General features: G+C 39.1%; 2 protein-coding genes across 2 annotated transcripts in view; one reads left to right on the plus strand and one right to left on the minus strand.

Annotated features, from left to right (window-relative positions):
* Positions 1-5,800, minus strand: part of LOC106528136 (glycogen [starch] synthase, muscle) — a gene marked incomplete at its 3' end in the record, with an annotated part of 8,280 nt that extends 2,480 nt beyond the window's left edge. The window contains 6 exon segments of the mRNA XM_014023221.1: positions 874-1,018; positions 1,205-1,390; positions 2,180-2,371; positions 3,859-4,040; positions 4,173-4,291; positions 5,680-5,800. Of these exon segments, the coding sequence (XP_013878675.1) occupies positions 874-1,018; positions 1,205-1,390; positions 2,180-2,371; positions 3,859-4,040; positions 4,173-4,290 (823 nt within the window).
* Positions 5,801-7,987: 2,187 nt separating this feature from the next.
* pold1 (polymerase (DNA directed), delta 1, catalytic subunit) overlaps positions 7,988-11,374 on the plus strand; it is a 16,700-nt gene continuing 13,313 nt past the window's right edge. Inside the window, exons 1-9 of the mRNA XM_014023229.1 lie at positions 7,988-8,092; positions 8,745-8,933; positions 9,154-9,267; positions 9,429-9,569; positions 9,769-9,894; positions 10,105-10,273; positions 10,576-10,690; positions 10,783-10,912; positions 11,007-11,173. Coding sequence (XP_013878683.1) covers positions 8,747-8,933; positions 9,154-9,267; positions 9,429-9,569; positions 9,769-9,894; positions 10,105-10,273; positions 10,576-10,690; positions 10,783-10,912; positions 11,007-11,173 — 1,149 coding nt within the window. The 5' untranslated portion in view covers positions 7,988-8,092; positions 8,745-8,746. The remainder of the gene's footprint in view (positions 8,093-8,744; positions 8,934-9,153; positions 9,268-9,428; positions 9,570-9,768; positions 9,895-10,104; positions 10,274-10,575; positions 10,691-10,782; positions 10,913-11,006; positions 11,174-11,374) is intronic.

Raw genomic sequence — 11,374 nt, forward strand, 5'->3', positions numbered from 1 at the left:
GTCCCATTGAAATCTCTGATCTCTTTTTTCAAGGGCGGCCTGGGCCTGAAGGCAACCAATTGTATGTTTTTGTGTTGTGGGGGAAACCGGAGTACCCGGAGAAAACCCACGCAAGCACGAGGAGAACATGCAAACTCCGCACAGAAAGACCCCAGGTCCGAACCGGGGATCGAACCCAGGACCTTCTTGCTGTGAGGCGTCGGTGCTAACCACTGAGCCGTCGTGCCGCCAAATATAGCTCGCTAGCAGCCTCGCACAGATGACCTATCCACGTCATCATTTACCCAGAATGCTTTGTGTGTAAATAAAATGTAAAAATATATTTTCACACAGACGGGGCGGGGCGTCCGTGTGAAAATATATTTTTACATTTTTAGTTTCAAAATGATAAAAACTGAACATTCCACTGTATTTTTACAGTCTTTATTTTACAGTTAAAATATGTTTATTAAATAAAGTCTAATGTTACAACTAATCAGGGATCCCTGTAACTTTTTTTTTTACTTGCCGATTATGGACACTGTCCCTTTTTTAATTAATTAAATTAACAGTATATTCTGTAGTGTGTTTGAAATAATCATATTTATGCATCTTTTACAACAAGAATAATTTAAAAAAGATCTGTATGCAGGTGTTTTTCAGCATGTTAAACCAAGTAAGGCACATCCAAACGCTGGCAAAAACATTCTAAGTCTGTTTTATAAAAGTAATCCTCAACTAATAATGACATAATAGCTTCTTAATCTGTTTTGTAGGGGAACATTAACCACCACTCCTCAAGATTTTAATAGAAGAGAGACAAACAAACACATAAAATCTAATAAAGATGTGTCATTAATCTCTGTGTCATTACTAAATGAGAACAGAATGAACCTGGTTTCCTCTTCAGCAGGTGCTCCGCCTCGATCGCTGTGATTTGCGACACGGTGGTGAAAACGTGGGCGCAGTGAGCAGCCGCTCGCTCCAAACAGTAACGATGGTAGATCTGTCGATCCCCCGCTTCCTTATCCACGTTGAACTGAACAAAACACAAAATGTCGTTAACTGCATGTCGTTGCTTACATATTCCACTGCATATTTAATAAAAATGCACGATGTTCTATTTACATTTATTATTAGCCGAATCAGGACTAACAGCTGCTGAATGACTTTCTTCCTTGGGTTTTGTGGTAAATATTAGAATGACTATCAGGAATATCCATACCTGTGCAAGGTTGTTGTAGAAGTCCACACTTCCAGCACACAGGTAGCGTCCCAGCAGCGTAGCGTGAGTCGTGAACACAGTTGCGATGGGCAGCTGTCTCTGTCGGCACAACACCAGACCCAGGCCAGCCAGCCACTCATGGAAATGAGCCACAATGTGTGGAGGATCCTCGCTCTGGGCTGCATACTGTGAAATAAATAAATAAATTTTAAAAAACATCTTTAATAACCTTTTTGTTGATTATAAATACAGACTGTACAGCTGGAGGTGAGAGTTTGATCTGGAGTCAAAATATTTGTTTACTGAGTTTTCTTTGACAAGGTGACGTCTCTGATGCACTGCAAAAAAAAAACTTCAGCTCAGCTTTCTTTGTTGTTTATTGTGAATTCTGGGGTTTATTCTAAATTATTATAAATGTGGTAGAAGCCTTTTATCATCTTCACTTTTAGAGTTTACAGCTTTAATCCATTTTTCCTTTGCCAGTAAAATCTACCCTGTATCACAGATTATAACACACGTTTAAATCAATATCTTAAAAAACAATTCTGCCTTTTCCCAATCATGTTTTTGTCCCTGTAGACAAAAAAGGCATTTTACCTTCACCAATGCACAAAATGCTTTTGCAAAATGTCTCAGAYATGCTTTAAATACCTGAAAACATTTTTTTGTATTAAAATATCCTCTTTTATAAAGGAAGAAAAAAAAACGTGTAGTCATTTTAAAGTGTTACATAGAGTATACACATGTAGCATTTTCAATTTTTACTTCCTGTTTAGATTATGAAATGAGGAAAGACAGACTGAACTTGGTTTGCTTCATCTTATAGCTTTCTCTCACTTTATTTGCAACAATGATTTTATTAGTCAGAGTACCAGATTTCTGTTAAACTCTGAGTCACGGTTTGACACTTCGTGTTTTGCATCATTTCATAATTCCATACCTTAGAGTTGCACGCTCTTAAATCACTCTACTGACCTCTCCCAGGAGCCAGGCCGTCAAGAAGCCAAACAGCACGGCGTCATTGGCCTCGCGGTCAAACCACGGCACGCCGACGCCACAGTGCTCCCACAGCTCGCTCTTCCAGCGGTCCAGAGACCAGGCGGTGAAGCCGACGTCAATCAGAACTACATAAGGGCTGCCTTCAATGAGCCAGCGGCCGAAGTAGATCTATGAGAACATGAGGGAAGAGTTGTTTATCTTATATGGAGGAAATTATTAAGGCAATATGTAACAGGACCATTACTTTTACAAAAATATTTGGCTTGTCTTTCATTAATGCATTTTATAAAAACAGTCCGAGTTTGTCTTTTTGACACAAACAGGTGTTTGTCTGCTGCTAAAAGCTTTAATTAAAATTATAATTTGACTAGATTAAGCAGGACTGCAACAGAGAACATTTTTAATTTCTGCTCATCTAATCCCTCTCCGGTGATTTTTAACTCTGTGAGATAAAAAGGCTTTGTTGTAACAGCTGCACTGTTTCTTAAAAACTAGCACTGCTTCCAGAGCTTGACACATGAAACCACAGCAATCCTCAAGTGACACAGCACAAAACCTAACGAGTATCACATTCGTCCGTTTATTTCTGGACCGTGTCTGTGTGAAAGAGCGTGAAACGGGGAGGGCACCGATACAACCTCTAACCTTTGTGGGGAAAATGTCAGCAGGTTCTGAGTTGTGATCAGGGAGGGAACGGGTCAAATAAAAGGGGAGCAGATGATAATCAAGTGTCTCTGAAAGGCGAAGGTGAGCTATAATGTTTGTGTCTGTTGGCAAAATATTTCATGAATCACAGGACTGGTAATCATTGGATTGTGAACCTACAGCTGATTAGCTTTTGAAGTAAACCCATTTCAAGTGTGTTGCTACRGCTAATCCATAATAAAACACAAAAAWGGCTGCAACTCRTWCGGTTCTACAGATATTGAGCTAAAATTTGATGTGTTAGTGAAAGCTTGCACATAAAAAATCAAAGTTCAACCACAATATAAAAGGATCTTAGCTTAAAAAGGGCCTGTGACATGCTTATCCKTCAAAAACAAAAACTCAAAGAAAACATATTTATATTTAGGAAAATTAGCATAATACACATGATTTTACCCATTTTATCTCATAACCGGCATATTTTCTCTTGAATTTGGCTCAGCAAAGTGAAACAGGAAGTAACTCTTTAAGAAAAGAAACTCTTTAGTCTTTGTTTATTGAAATCATCTTATTTAAACGCTTCTTCAACTTTGATAGTGACTTTAAATAGTCTAAAAAAACCATCAGATTCTTCTCGAATTATTGTAGAATCACTCTGTTTACATGCAGATCTTCCCATTTGACATCACTTCATGTTTCTTCACATGCAAATATCTCAACAACTGTTCATCTCAGAGTGAAATTTGTTTTGCAATATGTTATCAATGTTCTCTTTCCAAAAACGCGTTCACATTTATTACATAAATTTTATGTCACAGGCACTTTAAAACTCTGACACGAAAAGCAGRTGACACATTCCTTTAATGCTAGACCTTTGATTTTTGAATCGGTTTTACAAAAGTCTTTCAAAGCATGTGTTCACAAATCCCACACCATATTTACTCCGCTGATAAGCATCCAGAATGACTGTCCTTCAGTGGAACATGTTTACTGTGTGAATGTGGTAGTACCTTACACCCACTGGAGTTCATTTTGTCAATGGTGCTCTTCAGCACCGGGTTGGTGGGTTCGATCAGCTCCACTTGCGTGCGCACGTTGCTCTCAACGTAGGGACCCACGAGGAAATAGTTCTCTCCCCATTCCTCTGCGGTCATCCGGGCTTTGGTCTGGATGACGGTGTAGATGCCTCCAACTTCAAAACAAGCCACACACACACACAAAGTCAAAGACGGTGATAAAAACAGAACTCCTGTGGCTAAATAAAAGTTTGGTTTCCAGAGTTTTAAGTAAAAATAAAATAAACACGTAGAAAATAAATACTTGCCTTTGTTAGCAACCTCCCAAGCTATTTCAAAAAGAACTGCATCCTCCAAATCAAACTCCTCATCCCAATCCTCGAGTCCCGACAGGGATGTGACGGACAGGCTGCGAGCCAGCGGCATGCTGGGTAAAAATAGGACAAACTCAGCTACAAAGGGAATGCCTTCTGCACAAAACACGACTATCTTGTGTTGAACATTTTTTAGCCATGAAATCTTTTTTCCCCAAGATAAAATGATGTCAAAAACCAAAGAAATTTTCCTTATCTTTTTATATTTTTGTGACAAACTAAGTCTGATTTTGAACCACATGCATGACCTATAAATATTGCMTTTAATATATTCAACTGAAGACTTCCAGGTTAACTCAAATGCAACTTCCTCTTGATCAACACTACTACACATTACATTGCTCACTGTGCTGTAAAACCCAGCATTTCTCAATTATTTTACACAATGAACAGCTCCCACATATTTAACTTGTTTCCTTGAACTATATGCCACAGGATCACACAGTAAAACTAACTGAGAAGTGAAGTAAAATACACATTCAATACACCATGAGTCAATGTGTGTTACTATTGATAAAGGAACTTATCCCTTTTACTTTCCAGAGATAAACAAATTCACTTTGATTGTGAAAATAAACAAATGTATTCCCACTGTTATCTCGAGCAGTGGAGACATTTCAGAAGCATAATTTGAACAGGAAATTGCAAAAATGAAAAGGATGCGTAGATGTAGAAGAGTCACATATCAAGTCTAAACTTGATTTGTGACTTTGCTCTTCTATGATATGTTGTAATCAGGAATTTGTGACACATGGATGACTCCAAACAACGTGCCAGTGTTCATGTCAACGCAGAGTGATTAAAGAGAGGGTTTTGCYCACCTGGATAACAATTATAACAACATTTTGAGTGTTATGTGGGTATAATGTTTGTGTGTACACAAGCAAAAAGATGCACCTAAAGTGGACATGACAGGAGACAATGTTGGCTTTAGGCCTATGGCAGCTTTTACAATGTATGTAGTGTTTTTCTACGCTTTTCAATATATTTACAGATTAAATTAATGAAAGTGAGCTGAATGAATGAATAAASCACATTAAATCAAACCTTCAGAAACTCAGCTTCCGGCTTCCGTACAACGTCTGATGATTTATTGTAGCCTACCTGACCCCATCAACAATCAATTTACGCAGAATGCATTTTGATGACCTTGTTTCCCACCCGAGTACCTTTCGACTACTAGGCCCTCAGTTCTGAAACCGAACCGAAACGAACCATATTTAGTTTAACCAGACTAGTCCACAGACAACAGGGACGAGACAGCGTTTTGACTTCGTTAACGGAGCTCTCGTCTGGACGTGCGTGCCTTTCTATGAACGTTCGTGCTATGAGTTGCGGAGCGAACGTGACTTCAGGCACCTACAGCAAAGCAGCCGCGTGCCTGTGCGCGCGCCCGTCAGCAACTATTTAACCATTGTAGGATACAAAATGCAAGACTCACCCTTCGGCTTTGTCCCAGCTTCACGAAAATCAGCTAAACATCGGCAGCTGTCGCGGTCAATCCCAAAAGGTGGGTAACAGTGGAGTGGGGAAAAGGGGGGCGGCGGCTTCGGTTAAATGTCAGCGACTCGCATTGGTTTGATGGAGACCGCTGTGGTGCTAACAAACGGGAGCCCTGAGGTCTCATTATTTACGAGCTCCAGTYCTATTGGCACTCGTCTCCTTTTTGTCCCGCCTCTTCCCACAACGCGAAGCTGATTGGATGTTTTCTTAGCGATATGCGACGCGATTGGCTGAGCATAAATTAAAGGGACCTTTAAGGGTTTGCATCATTTAYGTTTCTACGTGTAGCGGCGCGGAAAGCACAGGCGGAGTTAGTAGCATAATATTGAAAATACACTATCAGCTGGGACTTAAAGGTCAAAACTAAAATATAGTCCTGAATTAAAAAAAACAACAACAGGTAATTGAATTTGCTGAACATTAATCAGCAGGTGCAACTCACTTTTTATTTAACTGTTAAATATGTTTTCACTAATAATGACACAATCACATAATGTCATCCTAGTTTTAGTCCGTCTGACTAATGTGTTTCCCTTTGTTTAATGCAAATGCAAATTCATTTATAGCCACTCGTAAYAATGTTTTAGTCAGATCTTGCACTGGTGTATGGAAGCGACCCACTGTTTGCTTATGATTTCATCCATATACATGAATTGTGATCAAAGTTGTGGAGTGCCACAATTTTATTTCATTTTTGTTAATCATCTATAAACTACAATAATAAAAATCACACAAAAGTAAAGGAAGGCTAATTTGAAAAAAAAATTGTTGCAACCACCAAATAAAAAGAAAACCATAAACATAAACAATGGTTATGTTTTGATGTTTTTCAGCAAGGAAAAAAAAAGGTAAAAGTTATAAAGTGCTTTCACTCACATAAAAAGTTTAGGAAGCGTTATGATCTGTAGCATTAGGCATCCTAAAGCCCACTGCATAKCTGCAGGCCACTCTGTTAACACTTGGCCGTTTCTATCAGCATATGGAGCTGCTGACCCGCATTCCTGACATATATCCTGCCAGGTGACCTCCGACCTCGGTGTGTATAAGTGGGTTAGGAAAGTTAGAGGGCCCCACCAACATGACTAGCAACAAACTCTTCGTTTAGTACAAGGGTGCCCAAATATTTTGCCTGAAAGGGCCAAATCTGAGGGCCGTGGGCCTAATAAAATAATATAAGAAATGCAAACATTTCTTAAGTAAAGTTTTTTTTTATGATTGAGCTAGAGCCAGTGTGGTTGCCCACATTCTTTTTTGTTTGTTTGTTTGTTTGTTTGTTTGTTTGTTTGTTTGTTTCTTTCAGCCCATGGACATGGAGAAAATTCAATGTATGCTCAGGCAGCAAAGGCTCGTGGGACTTTTCATAATTTCAAATTTGAATCTAGATATGGGCTTAAATCTAATCTAAATGTCTCTTGTAGTTACTTGTATTTTATATTTAATCTTAACATAATTATAATCTAGTAACCAGGACTAGTGGGCCAATTTAAATGGCTTGGCGGGCCAATTTTGGCCCACRGGCCCCACTTTGGGCACCTCGGGTTTAGTGCGTTGCATTTAAAAAGTTTATTTCTTTTCGGAAAGTCTTCTTACGTCAATTGCAGAGATTTCTTAACATTTTTGGTTGAATTTAAAGTCCCACCCAAGGCTCACAAATCATAACATAGGCTCAAAAGTACCTCAAATCAGCAACAACTGACTGAAAATTGAAAATTATATGTCATGTCAATATGTGGTCAGGATTATTATTTATGTGACCAAAATAAAATCTATACTCTCATATAGAACAAGAATCAAAATCTTACATCTGAGGACCTTATGGAAATTCCTTTGTCRAAACATTTCAGTGAATCAAACTATTGACTATTATTTGCATGTTTAAGCAAACTACAGAAGTTGTGGCAGAGTGGAGCAGTAGTTTGCATTAAAGCCTTGCAGATGATTTTGCTCTTAAWGGTCAGTGGAGATTCTCTGGCAGAGGGTTTGCATTTGCTGAGAATTTCCTCTGAAGTATGAATTAAACTACATAGACCATAATGCATCGCAAATTACGGACCTTGAGCATGCATGCACATTAGTAACTGSAAAATAAAGGTCAATGCAGTGACGTAAATTTGCCAAAAACATGTTTTGCTRTTTTTCCTTCATCGGGTACGGCCAAGTCGAGCTCCCTTTTTTTTTTTTAAGTTGAGCTTCTTGCTGAAACAGAAAACTTCCGGTATTTATGTGACGTCACTGTCTACATCCGCTCAGAACGGAACCGACGTTTCGCGCGTTCGGCAGTGTTCACAAATTAAAGAGTGGCGGGAGCCGTTGTCAGTCGGCCTCTGTTGTTAAGGAAGCGACTACTASAGGTATTGATCTCTTTGTTACAAACGGAGCGGCAAATAACAATTTTCCTGCTAGGTTTAAAACGGAGTTATTTGTAAGCTAAGATGAGCAACGATGAGAGACATGCGCCTCTTTGCTAGCTTCTGTTTCAGCTACTTGTTAAGCCGCTTGATTTTTCACGAAGAAAATCACGTGTCGTAAACATTAGCTCTACATAACTCTGCTAAACAGACTTTATACATTTAAATATTWAACCATCAATGCTAATAGGGTAGTGCTAAGAACAGCACTTTGKTTTGCTATCTGAAATGGGCAAAGTGTTTTTTTGTTGCTTACTTTTTTCTTTTTCTTTTTTTCCTTTCTTTTTTTCTTGCTGTTCGTCTGAAATGAAAAGCTGGAAATAATATGTATCATTAAATGTATGTCACGCAGTATATTTATATCTGGCAAGATTAATTTGCTTCTGTTAATGCATTAATGTTAATGTTAACCCCTTGTGGGCCTGATAAACATACTAAAAWCAGAATGTGTAAAAGTAKTATTTCTGCCTAAACATTAGTTTCYRTTGGTGACTGAAAGGTAAACTGTTGTGTTTTAGTTCATCTTATTATAATGTATATTTTCAGTGATTTACTTCTATGCTACCACCAATATAACATTTTTAATTACTTGTAGGCATGGACTTTAAAAGACGCAATGGTGGCCCCCTCCTGGSTGGTGCCTCTCAGGCCAAGCGAGGTAAAGCAGCTGGGGAATGGGAGGATAGTCCATCACAGTTTGAAGAGGAGTTATCCATGTTCGATGATGCRGAGATGGATGCAGAGGAGACAGAGGGGCAGGCGGGACATGATGTCATTCCTGTGGGTGAGTTGTTACACACARCCTCCATCATTTTAACCCTTTCCTTTATGAAAGGATTATGTCATGTGGCTTTTCTATTGTTAGTTATGATTGTAACTGATCATCCAAAACAACCTAAAGCTAAGCTATGATGTATGTTTAGTAATGTATAACTTTCTCAAACATAAATGATGCAGTTAGTGTCCTTTGGTTCTAACTCTGCCTTACCTTCTTGTCCCTTCAGGTGATCTTTTCTCAGCAGATCTAAACCCTCGTTGGCGTCGACCTCATGCCCCCACACTGAACCCATCATCCGATACWCTGGTGTTCCAGCAAATTGATCTGGACTATTATTTAGGTAAATACTGACTAATATTTAACACATGYTTGTGTTTGCCTAGCCAGTGTCATTACAATAAAAGATGTGGCAACGTAGATTGTTGAACATACCTTCACTATCAGATGAAGGTACCTAAGAAGAAAGGAAATCTRAGTTGGTTTCTTTTTTCTGTCATGCAGGAGCATCAGTGGCTAACATGCCTGGTCAGTCACAAGGAAAAGTACCAATTATTAGGATGTTTGGCGTAACAGACAATGGCAACAGTGTGTGTTGTCATGTTCATGGCTTTGCACCTTATTTCTATGTTCCTGCACCAACTGGTGAGTATTTGATTCACCATATTTCCTCACTGCAAAAATTAGTTGATTTCATTGTAAGGTGACCAGGCTTCAGTGAATTCCACTTTTGTTTCTGAGCTGTCAAATATCTTCACAATTTATGCTTTGGCCGGTAAAAAGCATTATTTAATGTGTGATTATTGAACTTAAAATGTTTTCATTTTTCTGTTCATTTGAAAAGGATTCACATCTGATCACCTGGGTGAATTTAAACGAGAGTTAAACTCTGCTGTTCTAAAGGATATGCGCTCAAATAAAGACAACATCTCTGTCACGGTGCTGGCTGTGGACATAACTCGCAAAGAGAGTAAGTACAAATAATGAGTTCTTTCATTTATTGATTTTTAAACAAGTTCACAAAATCTTGTTTTTGATCTAACCTGTAATCAGAAATCGTGATATACTGTGTGTATATATATATATACACACACACATATAGGTAGCATCTACGCTGTCATTTTACAACTGGGTGATGTTATTCTGTAAAACAATCGCTTCCTCATGTTTTGTCTTGAAGGCATGTATGGTTACCACGGGCAGCGCTCTCTGAATTTCTTGAGGATAACCATGGCGATGCCTCGTCTCATCGCCCCTGCAAAGCGACTGCTTGAACAAGGCTTTAAGTTTGGCCCTTTCCCCATCCAGGGTTACCAGTCCTACGAGGCTAACATAGACTTTGAAATCAGGTGTGTGCCTCGAATAATACAAATAATCAAGGATGTTTATTAATGCATTCACACCGTGTGTTAAAATGACCYGTTTCTCTTGAGTAATTCAGACTCATTACATCATAACTGGATTTAGTTTGCAATAAACCCTGTTGAATATTATACAGCATGCTGGTTTCTGCAGTGCCCGTACAGTTAAAATGCATGGTTTTTCTTTCAGTTTACTTTTTAATGACGCCATACTGAGCAAAATGAATRCAAACTGCGGCGCATGTGATCTGATCTTTRTTTATAGTTTAAGAGCCTCTTTGTGATCCCAGGTTTATGGTGGACTGCGACGTCGTGGGATGCTGCTGGATTGAGCTTCCCAAAGGGAAGTACAGCGTGAGAGAGGAGAAGAGCACAGGGAACAGTGATTCTCAGACCCCAGGAAAGGTAGAGTCCAGCTAAAGGGAGTTATTGGTCTGCAGATCTAGGTTTGAAATGTGCACAAGCAATATTTCTGAACTACGTTTCACATCCTGCAGGTTTCTTTGTCTCAGTATGAAGTGGATGTTGGATGGAGGGACCTGATAAGCCACCCTGCAGAAGGAGACTGGCAGAGGATTGCTCCACTGCGAGTTCTCAGCTTTGACATAGAGTGTGCAGGAAGAAAGGGTACATTTTTGCTCCCTATTGTATTATTGCTTAAACACTTGACCAAAGTTTTATAAATGTATCTTGATTCTGATATTGACCTGTTTCTGTTCAGGTATCTTCCCAGAACCAGATAAAGACCCTGTGATTCAGATAGCGTCGATGGTCCAGCGTCAGGGTGAGACAGAACCCTTCATTCGAACCGTGTTCACCCTGCAGTCCTGCGCCAGCATCGTTGGCTCTCAGATATTATGCTTCACTCAGGAGAAACAGCTTCTTCAGGTGTGTAAAAATATCAGTAGCTGCGTTTCCATTGATAATGAAAATGCGCAAATTAGAATTTCGAAAATAAATTTGCTCAATGGAAACATGTCAATTTAAAAAAAAATTACATTTTTCGACAAAATATTTTTTCCGCTAGGAAGAGGTGGTTTTTCGGCCGTATCGAAATTGATGTATTTCGCAAAACTGCAATGGAAACAC

Source organism: Austrofundulus limnaeus, unplaced genomic scaffold (genome assembly GCF_001266775.1).
Source record: "Austrofundulus limnaeus strain Quisiro unplaced genomic scaffold, Austrofundulus_limnaeus-1.0 Scaffold361, whole genome shotgun sequence".
In the NCBI taxonomy this organism is placed as follows: Eukaryota; Metazoa; Chordata; class Actinopteri; order Cyprinodontiformes; family Rivulidae; genus Austrofundulus; species Austrofundulus limnaeus.